Here is a 13267-nt window from a genome sequence, read left to right on the forward strand (position 1 = left end):
TGGCAGTAATAGTAGACTGGACATAAAATATTATTTAAGAGCTTGATGCTGTGTGGTGGGAAGTGCTCTTGTTCCTTTCATTTCTGCTTCAGCGTCTGCTTCAGTATCTGATCTGTGCCATTAATGTCAATGGGACTGCCTTATCCTATATGTAAATGTGCTTATTTGTAAAATGCCGCCTTTACTAAAAAGCAGAGGTGACACACTGCTCTTGCCTGAGAACCTGGTTCTATGTAATTGCTTTCTCAGTATTACAGGACCAGCTATGTATTGTTCTGCCTTGATCAAACTGTCTTTTATATCAATAAATAGTATAGCATGCAAGATGTTTGTCTATACTGTCTTAGATTTTACTATGGTAAAGTGTAAATGCCCTGATAGATTGCTATATACATATCTAAATGTGCAGAACAGCAGTGTTTCCAGCAACCTACAGCGGTGTAGAGGAGAAAATTCTGTGGTTTGATGTTGTTAATTGTAGTTGGCTTCTGCAGTTTTGAATTAAAATTATCCTAGTATTTTTGGTGCTGTTCACATCCCTCATCTACATAAACTCTCAATTTCCAGATGTTCGTTCTTACTATCTTGCTCATTTCTAGCTTTTTATCCTACTCAATTCTCTTGTTCAATACTGACTTCTTTTTCTGTTTCTTATTTGTATAGTCTATATGTATTTTTCACTCCTACGCCCTGTAAGATTCTTCCATCTTTATTACTTTTAAAAACATACAAATAAATCTGTCTCATCAGGGTAGTAATTGGTAAGGAAGATCTGATGCTCCAGTCAGTATGGTGCTGGGAGACAGGAAGCTATTTAAAATACTTTTACACAGAGCAGGTAGCAACATTCTTCTCATTCAGGTTTCTTCATAAAACATGAAGAGATCCTAAATTTTGTAAACTTTTAGTAAGACTTAGGCTTTTCATTGTCCTTTTTTAGAAGTAAGATTTATTCCTAAATAATAAACTTTTTGCTCTGTGTTAGCATTCTCAGTGCTTTGACAATCAGATTTAAGACCTTGTTCTGCAGAGGCTTAATGTTCTACACAGGACTAATTAGCTGCAGCTGTTAAATTAAGTTTCTTTAATCAGCAAAAATTCTGAAATAATGCCTACTTTTGCTTATATGTTAGTGCCTTGAGGCAAATCTGATTGTATTTTCTTTTACATCATATGAGGAAAAGGGATCTAAATGAGATGTGTTTGATAGAGCTGCAGTGGTTGTAAAGTCTACATTGTTGAACTTTCTGCATCTATTGCTTTTCCTAAAACAGTATTTTCATACCCGAACGACAAAGACACTAAAAAATGAATGAATTTGCTTATATCTAGTTGAAAACTTTTGTAAAGTGTTATATATAGTTCGCATTTTTTTATTTGCTCCTCCCTAGTGAAAGTTGCATTCATTGTTGTTGTAGTCTTAAAAAAAAGTATCATATTTCTTCCTGAAATAGTTGATCTGATTCTTCTGAAAATCTGTGTCAGCTGATACTGTAACTACAAAACTATGAAAATTCATGTAAGCTTAAAATGCTTACGCAGCCTCTAGTGACCCTTCTTAGCACTGACAAATGCCTGGCTGCTAATATGAATACAACTGATGGAGTGTTTGTAGAAAACATCTGCCTTTCTTCAATAGTAAAACTTAAGCTGACTGTACTGACTATGACAGTGCTTTCAGGTCCCAAGAAAGCCATTAGCTTGAGCGTGGCATGCTCCTCCTTTTTTGAGTTGATGCTTGGGATTACTGTATGTGCTGTAGAGAGAGACCAGGAACAAATGCCTGGCTAATGGTCACAGCACTTCACAGACTCTCAGGATAAAAAAATTTTCCCAATTCTGTTCATGTTAACATTCATAACATAGGAAGCAAATAATTCCTGAAGGATGCCCCTTTGCCAGCGTGTCTTTTTTTTTCTCCTTCAGAAGTTATACTTGTTCCACATTTGATTGTGGAATCTGTACTGTTTTGTTTTTAACTGGAAGATATGTGTTGTACTTATTATTATCGTTGTGAAAGAAAACGGGAGATGTCTTATATGCTTATGCACTTTATTTATGAAGTATTGCGTTGGGTCTATTGCCTTATGATCATTTACAAGGATTCTGGCTATGTTCCAATATCTTGTAAAAGGTATCTAGCAATACTAAGGAATTTTTTAGCTTTCCGTTTTGCAGAGGGCTTGCTCTTCATGCATAAGGGATGTGCTTCAACTCTCCACCCCCTTCTGCAAGTTCTGAGTGTCCATTCAATCTGTGTTTTTGAAATTATCCTTAAATATATTCCCCAAGGGTTTTGCTTGTCCTCATTCCAGAGCTGCTTCCAAAGGCCCTGCCTAAATTTCAAGACAAAGGAAAACAACTGGGTAGAGAGAGTTACGGGAGTAACAAGCAGCAGTGGCCTTTATTGATCATCACGGAAATCTGTGAATTTAACTTATCAGACATCCAGAAGTGTCTATGTTTTCTTTCTGTTGTGCCTAGAAAAATACATATAATGAATTAGTTTTTGCAGGGAAAAAATACAGAAAGGCAGTGTAAGGAAGCAAGTAGTTAAGTGGATTGTCTTCCTAACAGAATTGCTCAATGAACAGAATGAGATCAAGCTCTGAGGGCTTCTAACTGTATGGGTTAAGAAAGACTGCATTTAAAATACATGGAAACTAAGCAGAAAAATTTAGGTATAGTCAAGATCTAGGAAATGGGAAGAATGCCCAGATACTGGCAGTCTGGGCAACGGAGAAGTTTTCTACTGCTGAACAAACGACGTGGGAGGAAGGTTAAAAGTTAAGTTACACTTCATTTGACTTGAAGGTGACACCCAGCTATCTACAAAGAAATGTCAGACTGAGGTTTTGATTTAGACAAGGGAGCAGATCTGGAATAGGATCTGTGAGCTTCCATCATAGATGTGAGCGTTTTTGGGAGCAGTGAAGGTTGCTGAAGGCCCAGATTCTTGGTCTAAGATTTGGCTTCGAAAGTGATCAATTAGGGACATCATTTGTTGCACAGAAGTGGAAGTAAGTTGTGTTTGGAGGAGATCTACGTGGAATTTAGAGGGGGATTAAAGGAGAGTGCCTGTGTCAGTGAGGTAATTCTCTCCTCTACCTAGCGTGGCCCAAAGAAGTTGAATGATGAAAGTGAGGAGGACTGGTGTTCAGAGTGGCGGCCATGCTGTTGTGGAAGACAAAGGAAGCAAGCCAGCAGAGCCTAAGTTGGTAGAAATAATAGTAAAGGAAGGCAGGAAATAGGAACATTGAGAAGGTCCAGAGGGAGCTTGATGGCAAGAGGAAAAACTTCTGAAACTGGGTGGAGAGGGCTAAGAGGACTTGAGTAAGGACTCTGTCTCATGTTCCTTGTGTTTGAGGAGCAGTACTCAGGTCACATGTAAATCTAACCACTTGCTAGAAATAAATTCTAATGTCACCTTTGTATAAAAGAAACCACTCAAGGAATCTGCAATTTGGGTCAATTTCTGGGCGATGAGAGGCAGTAGATATATATCCAGTATCCTTGTGTGTTGTGATTGTTTTCTACATATATTAGGAAAACATGATGGGTTTGTAATATGTATGTATGTTATAAAATTACGTATGCTGCAAGATTGGAAGAAAAAGCAACTTTTGTAGTTAACGTGAAATGTTTTCTAGGCACTGACTCTCAAAAGGTTTATTTACTTATTTTTTTAAATTAATGCCTGTCTTTTTGTTTCACTGTCTTTGCAAGTAGCCTCTGGCTGAAGATTAAACTTGACAAAAGGGCAAGAGCTCAGAATTTCCACACAGGGGTTTGTTTCTGGATGGCAGACTTGCACAAATACTTATGTGCTTTAACAGTTTTTGTCTGTCCCATCTGCTGAAAATCCAAATGATAACAAACTGGTTGTCCTTTTTGCTCTGGTGACCCAGTGCTCTGCTTTTTAGTGTTAAATGTTAAAAGTCATTGTCTTGGCAAGTGAAGCTTTAGTAGTTGTTAAGTTCAGAAGGCTCACTACTGTGTGCATAATTAAAGCACATTAAGTTCCAGTTAGTGTTTTGGCTATCAACCGGTATAATTTGTGGTCTTTTCTGAATGACATTGAGACAGCTTGTGGACACTTTGAGTGTGTACAGTGTTCCTGCATAAGCAGCTGCAATAGTTAATTACAGTGATTGTTTAAAAAACTTGCACCTGTTTCTAGCCTGTACTTGTCTAGTTTCAGATTCTAATTATTAGGTCTATTTATGGTTCTTGCTGGCAAAAATAGTCTAATCACAGATTCTTTTAATAATATTGCTTGTTTTAAAGTAGCTATTGCTGTAGTTTCATGGTACTTGAACCTCTATCTTGAAATTTTAGAATAGGCTGTTGGGGTGACTAGAAGGAAGCGGCAGCTTTCTGTTTGGTGAGGTTTTTGAAATTTTACTCAAAATCTTCTATATTTTAAGAGTTTGCTTATGTTGCGTAGAAGCAGGGGGGTTGAGGGGAGTGTAGTTGCACAGGGAAACTGTTTGACACATTTTGGTATAAGTGTTTATGCTGGGATTCTTTCCAATCTTATATTTTTAGATTGATCCTTTCTGAGGTCTCTTTACCTCGGAGTATTTGAATGTAGTGATATCTACATGCATTAAACTGTTGCTGACTCTTTCTTATGCTGGATGGGGAGCATGTTGGGGTTTGGGTGTGACTTGGGGGGTGTCAGTTGCTCACACAGTTAAAATCTTCTCATTCTCTTAACTTTATTCTGTATTTTCACTTTGTTCTTGTTGCTTAAGAACTCAGAAGAAACTGGTATTGGTATTTAGGGGTGTGATTTTTTTTCTTCCATTAGGGTCCTATACTTGAATGTATTTGGTAAAATATGTCTTCAGCTGGAATGTAGAATATGACATTTCTTGTAGCTCACACTGTCCATCATAGGTAATTGCATAGAGAATATCTGTCTGCAGAAGAAGCTCTTATACTATCTCCTGTAAACTCCCTCAAATACCTGTTGACCTTTCTCTTCATCTGACTGTTTTCTTATGTTTGTCTGAAAATGTCACTTCCTGGAAGACTTGGAACTGATCATACAGTTAGCGGTAGAATTTTTCATCTCTATTGAGTCTCTGTGTATTTTCTTCAGACACTTAGGTATTCTACTGAGTGACTGAAGGAAAGTAGACTGTCATTCAAACCTCTTTAATGACTCTAATTGGATTATAGTGCTGTAGAAATCAACAGCTTTTGTATGTTTATATAGTGGTTCCTGCAGTGTAAACAGACGTGAGTTCAAAACTTGTTTTCCAATTTATGGCTGCTTCATGCAATTTGAATCTAGAAAGAGATGAAATTGGTAGAATCATGGAGCTTTTATTATTGCTGTTGTATGCGGTACCTGGGACTGAAAATTTAAAGGAAAGGTAAAGGCAAAATCTTCACCATTTTGCACCATCAAGATCAAGGGCCATGGAGGTGTACAAAGCACATCACTAGTGCCTCATTTTAGTGAGCCAGGCTCACTGTAACTACTCAAACATCATTAATCTTTTTCACACGGGGGGATCATGTTTGGGGATGTGCATGTTAGCCATGGTTTTCACCAAAACCATTTCTATTTATGAATAAAGCACACTCATTGTAAAGCATCCTTTTCAAATTAGGTTAACGTGCATATACATTGAACATCTTTTTATTAAGGTCTGAGATACATTGTTACCCTGTTTTTATAAAAATTCTGTTTTTTCAGTGATGGTTGATACTTTACAAAGAGAATTTTATACCTATTAACAAATTGTTCGCAGATCTAGTCAGAAGGTAAAGGCTGTCACTTGCCTCCAGAAACTGAGTTTTGAAAATGAGAAACATACCCTCAAAATACAGTATCACCACACTGAAATATTTTGATTCTGAAGTGTTCAGTAACACTTCCTATTTCTCATTTGTCTGTAAGCCATTTCTTTGGCTCCTGTACAGCGTGCTGTCTCTTGGTGAGAACATGACTGTGGGGAACGATGTCTTGTTCTGGTGACCTCATTGTCATTCTCTCTAGCTGCATCTTATGCAGAGCCCTCTGCTAGCCTTGGAAAAGCTCTCCAGACTACTGAGCTGTGGTTTCAAATCTTTCAGTTGATAGAAACTTTCAGCTGCTTTTTTTTCTGAATTGAGCACATTGCTGCCACAATAGAATGTGAGTAACTTTAACAGGAATACATGAAAGTTATTTCCCCATAAGTAGGTCATAGTAGAAGTAAAAGTGATCCTAAATGGTCTGACTTGTATTTTCTCTCTTTAGACTAGTCTTTTGCCACTTTGAAAATTGTTTCTTTGCTCTGCAGTTGAGGGAGAGAAGGACTGTTACTGTTCAACAGTGTTAATGAGCTTGGATTTGATAGTCAAAGTGAGGAGCTCAGTCCATTTTTTTTATTGTTTGGGAGAAATATGGATGTGACTGGGGTCATATTGAGAAAAGTGACTGAAGGACTTCAGTTCGAATACCTTTCAGTCGGTGCATCTGTTAAAACATTGCACTGTATTTCTGGTACTGAAATTTGGACAGATGATGTTGGTCTTTTTGATATAATAATGATTTTTTAAAAAATTTGAAATTAAATTAAAAAATGATAATTTAAAAAAAATATAAACCTAATAGCACTTCAGAAAAATGTAAGGGCTAGTAAAACACTCTGTGTAACAAAGCATTTTTGCTGAGAGCGTTTATGTTATATTGCCATGGTTTCCCACTGCATACTATGCACATTGGCCTGTAAACAGAAGTTATTTTCTGGATGACATCAAGTGATGTCAGACATTGTCAAATTGAGAATAAAATATATGACTAAAAAAAAAGTCTCTATTTGAGCTTTTGAGCCCAAGCTAAAGACTGGAGCAAAGAGGTATATAAATTTTAACCTAAAAATATCCTAGATGTTTATGAGATGGCAGTCAGGGCTAGTGCACTGGGTGTTTGAGCTGTGAATTTCTGGAAATAAAAGCTCAGTTTATTGCGCTTTGACTAAGACTCAGCTCTTCTTAGGCAGAGGACTGTAACAGCCATAAACTTTACACGAAATGGACCAGTCTGGTGGAATTGTTCTGATGCTATTGCATCATAACTATGCAAGTTACTCATATTAGATTCATTCTTTGACCTTTTTGTAAAGGCGAAGCAGTGCTCTATAGTAGACATGACATGATCTTGATCTGTGAGATTAATAAAAGCAGTTCTATTATACTTGCAGAGCTCAGTAAGATCTGTCCATATCCCCAAATATTCCAACACAGCACCCCAGCAAGTTACTTGAAATTTGTTTGAATGTCTGGAAATGTTATCAGTTTATCATAGAATTTTTCAAATACTTTTAATAACCTTTTAAGGAAAAATATAGCAATTTAAATATGCAGATATATTCGTATTTCTGTTGTCAGTGTTTGGTTAACAGTTGTCAATGTTGTGTTTAGCTTTTCTGTAAACTTTGGGTTGGCTTTTAATTGCTGTTGGACTAGAGGATAGCTGTAGGTCCCTTCCAACTGAACTATTCTATTCTGATTCTCACATATCAAATGGTGATTGCTCCTTTCCATTGGTACATTTTCAGTATACTGGAAAAACCACATGATATGGGTCAAGTGGCACTGTTCCTCCTAAAAGCAGTTAGGCTATGCTTGTTGTTTCTTTCATGGCTTGCTGCTTGTCTTCCTTCCTTTCTGTTATCCACTCTCTGCTCCTTAATGCACTTTGAGGAAAAAGTATTTTTGCCTGGGAGAGGAAGCAGGTAGGGAGTGTGTTGGTTTTTGTAACTAAGACATGTTTTAAATCCCTACAGCTATTTTGGCTTACATTAGTCATTGAGCAACTCTATATTTTAAAGAAGCTTGAAAAGGTTGTGTTATATTGAGAGTCTGATGCGTATCTTTCTGATGCCTTGAAATATTTTAGGACTGGAATGGGCCATTTTTGTCTGCTGTTAGAATAACCTGTTGTTTAACCCAAGCTTTAAAACAGCACTCTTCATTTTGTGTGTGAATCTCAAAACTTTTACTGATTCTTAAAGATCATGATGGAACATTGTGCTTAGAACCAAGATGATGTTGGTTTTGTTGACAGTAAGTTTCAACTAAAAGCTCTTCCGTTCCTAAATGGCTTTATAATTAACTCTGCATTTAACTTGTGAGCTTTATGGACCGTACTGATTGGAACAATGAGTTCTGAATTCAAGACAAAACATGCTGTGATGGGGTTTGCAGCTCTTGCAGCTCATACCCCATTGGTAATAAAAGGGGTGACTGCAATTTTTTTGTAGTAGTTACTTCAGATCTTGACAAGTTGTGTGTGATGTGTTTATTGCGCAGAAGGTGAGGAGGAGCCCTTCTGTTTTTTTTGTGTGTGTTTTTTTTTTTTAAACTGAATGATTGCTAGACGTGCCTGTGTACACATCGTGTAGTTCAGGTACAGGATGTAGGGCTTTTCCTTTTCTGAAGCCTTGCATAGACAAGCAAAGATGCTGAGATATAATCTAGAAAACCCCTGTGATAAATTTTTCTGCAATAGTGTTGCTGATGTGTGTGCTGTTCTTCTGGGATTCATGGCAACAATAGTATAGGATTGTGCACTAACATAATTCAATAAACTTGTGTGACTCATTAGAATTACTTAGAGTAAACCAACTTGGGATGTGGCTTCTGTTTTGAAGCTGCAGTTTGTTTATAAGCAATGTGTTTTTAGTAATGAGATGCTGACTAGCATTTGTGTCTCTAGAGAAGAAGAGGAACGTCTGAGAAATAAGATCCGAGCAGATCATGAAAAGGCTCTGGAAGAGGCTAAGGAGAAATTGAAGAAATCACGTGATGAGATTCAAGCTGAGATTCAGACAGAAAAGAACAAAGTAGTGCAAGAGTTGAAAAAGAAAGACAGCAAGCCACTGCCCCCTGTTCCTTTACCAAATCTTATAGGGATAAACAGTGGAGAACCAGCAGACCCGGATATCCGAGAGAAGAGGAACAAAATTAAAGAGGTAAAGATGATGATAATGTGGTCCTACCCGTTCTTGTATCTAATAGCATATTTATATGGTGTTTCGTTGTTGTTATGATTTATATTAAAATGAAAATTTAGCCTGGAGAAGAGAAGGCTGAGGGGAGACCTTATTATGGCGTACAAGTATCTAAAGGGTGGGTTGAAGGAGGATGGAGCCAGGCTCTTCTCAATGGTTCCAAGTGACAGGACGAGGGGCAATGGGCACAAGTTAGAACACAGGAAGTTCCGTTCAAATACACGGAAACACTTCTTTACGGTGAGGGTGACAGAGCACTGGAACAGGCTGCCCAGGGAGGTTGTGGAGTGCCCTTCTCTGGAGATTTTCAAGACCTGCCTGGATGCAGTCCTGAGTAATGTGCTCTGGGCAATCCTGCTTTAGCAGGAGAGTTGGACTAGATGATCTCTAGAGGTCCCTTCCAACTCTGATAATTCTGTGATTCTGTACAAAGAAAAACAGGACTACAAATCTTTTAAATAAACAGAAAGCCAAAAGTGTACATCAAGTATTATTGAATATCAGCATTATTGCATGGTTTTTTCCTTGCTATCGGTGTGTTAATATTTCACTGGATAACAATTAAAAAATTATTTTAAGGATTTCTTCAACTTAGCGGTATGGGTTCAAAGTGTGTTTGTCATTAGCATGTGGAACAGCAACAAGCGCATCTTTAAAGCAGAGCCTGACTTTGTCAGGTTCCATTCAAAGACTAAGATGTGTTAGTGTCATGGGATATTTTCAAAGGTTTAAAAAGTGGTTTGAAAAGAAAGGAAAAAAAATGACCTGCTGCTAAAATTTTCAAATTACCAAACTATCACATGCTTTTCAAAGGAAGTTTTAAATGGGTATAAAAAAACCTTAGGAGCTCATTTAAGCAGATTGCCTTATTTACCTGTAAAACATTCAAATTAAGATGTTGGCTTAGGCTTTTGGTTCTGTGGCAGCCTATGCTATGGGAATTGCTGTTTCTGGTCTTATCCTTTATACTCCTGGTTGACCATGCGATTCGTTGCCCTCTTTTGCCGTGGTGATGCCAATGTCTATTACTATTGCCAGACACTCTTCTGAGTCTGCACTTCAAGCTAGCATGGCAGAAACATTATAGTGCCTTCTTTTTCTTTTTAGTTTTTTAGTTTTATGTCTAAAAATCAGGTTAGTAAGCAGGAATGGTTCAGGCCAGAGGTAGACAAGCACAGGCTCTGTAATTAAAGAACATCCAGGACCACAACTCTTAGTAGTTACATCATCTAAATCTTCTTTTAAATTGTAATCTGAGTTTAGTTAGCTCATAAAACCAAACAAAAATAATTCAGTCATACAGCTGTCCTTGTAGCAGGGAGGAGTTGCAGCTGGAGTATGTGCCATGCCGTGGGTAGATCACCCAAGTTGGAATTGTACTTTGAATATTAATGATGACTGGATGAAATCCACTCTTATCAAATAATGAACAACTACTTATGATACATGAGTGACACAGCATGGAGCTGTATCACTATGTGAATCTCTCAAGTAGCAAATCCTTCCCTGGAAGGTGTGCCTGTTCTTTTAGTGACTGCTGCAGAAGCACTTTTGACTGAGAGTTTTGTGTGGAATATTGGACCCCCTTAATCCTGCTTGGTTAGGGCTGTTGCTCAAAGGACCACACCAAATTGTGGATTTCAAAAGGCTCTACTAGTATTTAAAAATGTGTCCTCAAACATTTTCAGTGAGAATATACAGAGAATCTTGCTTTTCAAAATGTCTTCTCTATGTTGAACAGTGAATGGTATGGTCATGTAGTTGTCAACACTTCATTTTAAATACAGATTACTGTACTTCTATACCCTTGAGTTTGACACTGATGGATTTAATCGATAGAGTAAAATGGAGTTGACCAAGTAATGTGAAAGTACTGAGCACAGCTAACAATGAAGAACAAGCTGGAAGAAATCAACTAAAGTTCCTATAGATCAAGCCTGGAATTGGAGGGGGGTTTGAAAATTAGTATTTGCATTTCTGAGGTTGTTTTGTCAGAATGCAGACTGAGAGGAGATGAGAAGCTATAGGTTAATACAGAATGGTAATTTTTTTGGTGACATGAATAAGTAATAAAGTTTGGACAATTCTTGCTGATCTAAATATGAAGGTGTAGCAACTTGTGAGTAAGGAATCTGAGGTAGTTTAACTAATAGCTTTGGTGATCCTTAGTTGCAGTTGCCACAAATCTCATGCTGTAGAAGGCTTACTCCTTTTTTTGGTGATCAGCCTACATGACTCACACTAACAGGCTGGTTTCTTTATTGCGTAACTTGTTGATGGCTCCTGTTGTGATTTCTGAAGTGTAGCGTTTCATAGCCAGAACAAAGATTTTATGGGACTAGTTATTAGGCGGGTCAATACTTCAGTTAGGATAATCATACCTTTGTACTGAGCAGTCTTCAACAGTGTGACCACTGTGCTTGAACAGCCCAGGATCATACTGTCATGACTGAACTTTCTGTTTTTCTGTCAACTGCCTTCATTGACTCAGTCTTGTTAGTACTGTGGCTATCAAGCAATCTCCAGAATTTTTAAATTGTTTGATGGAGGACAGCAGATTGTCACTTCTACAGCTAGGTGCATGAAGAGGTAGAATACAAGAGTGGAAGATCTGCTAGTGATAATGATGAAGAACCCATTGTTTGTACATTGTCATTTTTGGTTTTGGCCTCTGTCTACTGGATTTTGGTGTCTGCTATGTTGTAATGGAAATAACATGGCTGAGATAAAACACATATCGACAGTGTCAGATTAATAATATTTTGCCTGAAACATGTTTTTGACAGCATCAGATGTATCACAGAAGGCTGCAGTGCTTCCAGAGATTCCCAGTGCATTCTGGAATATGCTGTGATTATCACCGAGGTCTTCTCTCACTTTTTTGTAACCAGTGTAGACTAATAAAAATAGTTTTTGTAGATGAGGTAGAGACTTAACCAAAAAAAAAAAAAATTTCCAGGAGACAATCTCTCTAACATAGTTCTACACCTACCTTATGTAGCATTTCTGACATGCAACACATTATAGTTGCCTGGATTGAGACCAAAAATATAGCACAGAGAAGCTCCTAGCTCTTTAGAGGCTGCATATCTGGCTTCAAAATTCCAGGTGGTCCTGAGAAGGCATTTGACTTATTGCCTTGGTTTACTCTGAAGTGTCCTGATATATATTTGTGGAACTTCACTTCCACGGAGTAGCTTTAGACTGCTTAAATACACAAAATTAATGAATTTATACAGCCTATTTCACCTAGTATCTAATGGTGAAAAACCATGTAGAATCAGGCTGACTGGAGACAATTTGTAACATGCACATGGCTCTCTACAATTGGGTAAAAGACTGGAAAACTTTCACATGGGGATCTGGTGTCTATCATTTTTACAGAAAAATTATTACTATTTCTTTCAAAAGAACAACTCGACGAAATCTTTTTTTAACAGATCTTTGCATAAAAAGTGGTTTTGCAGTACTTAAATACTTTAAGAATGCATGTTTTGATTTTTTTAAAGTGCATATAAAAGTAAAAAGAAGTTGTATAATGCTCTTAAGAGAGCTTTGTAAAGCATTTGAAAGCTTTATATAATAGGAATGTTTGCTGAGCACAGAGGGGGAGGCTTCTTAAGGTCATGGAATACACCAAGAGCAGAATCTGCATCTCTTGGTTTTGTTTTTGTGTGTCTTTTGCTTCTGATATTTATATTTAGTGTTACACTGTATTCCTAATTGTAACTAATTCACAGAATTGTATAATTTGTCTATATTATTCTAATAAGCTATTAATTCAGATATTTCAATAAGGATCATTCACGAGTTGGCTGATTATTTTAGATGCACAGCAACAACTTTGAGAAGCGAAAGTTTTCCACCTGCTTACTGTACATGCTTTGTAGCAGTTCCCTAGTATATTTAGCTTGCTGTTCTGGCTTTTAAACCTGCTGTAGTTTTTAATTAACTGGTATTATAAGAATAAATGCATCTGAAAATTATTTCTGCTGCTACACTTTAGCTTTGTATTAATACTTGAGAGATTTTTTTTCATACTAAGTAGAAGATGAGAAAATGGTTTTATAAGAGAGTAGATGTAACTTGTATAATTTTCAAAAAAGATTTTGAGACATGTCTTTTTATTGTGGTTAATGCGAAGAAATTAAGAACAAAACTCATCTTTTGGAAGTCATTGGCTTCCTTTCCAAGTGAAATTAGATATAAATTACATGAGCACTTGGAATTTTTGGCACTTAATTTCTATTATT

The 13267-nt window shown here is 37.1% G+C and overlaps 1 protein-coding gene across 1 annotated transcript in view; it reads left to right on the plus strand.

Moving 5' to 3' along the window:
* Positions 1–13267, plus strand: part of MAN1A2 (mannosidase alpha class 1A member 2) — a gene marked incomplete at its 5' end in the record, with an annotated part of 142718 nt that overhangs the window by 21484 nt on the left and 107967 nt on the right. Inside the window, one exon of the mRNA XM_082498210.1 lies at positions 8720–8975. Within this exon, the coding sequence (XP_082354336.1) occupies positions 8720–8975 (256 nt within the window). The remainder of the gene's footprint in view (positions 1–8719; positions 8976–13267) is intronic.

Source organism: Vanellus vanellus (assembly GCF_965231255.1).
Source record: "Vanellus vanellus genome assembly, chromosome: 1".
Taxonomy (NCBI): domain Eukaryota; kingdom Metazoa; phylum Chordata; class Aves; order Charadriiformes; family Charadriidae; genus Vanellus; species Vanellus vanellus.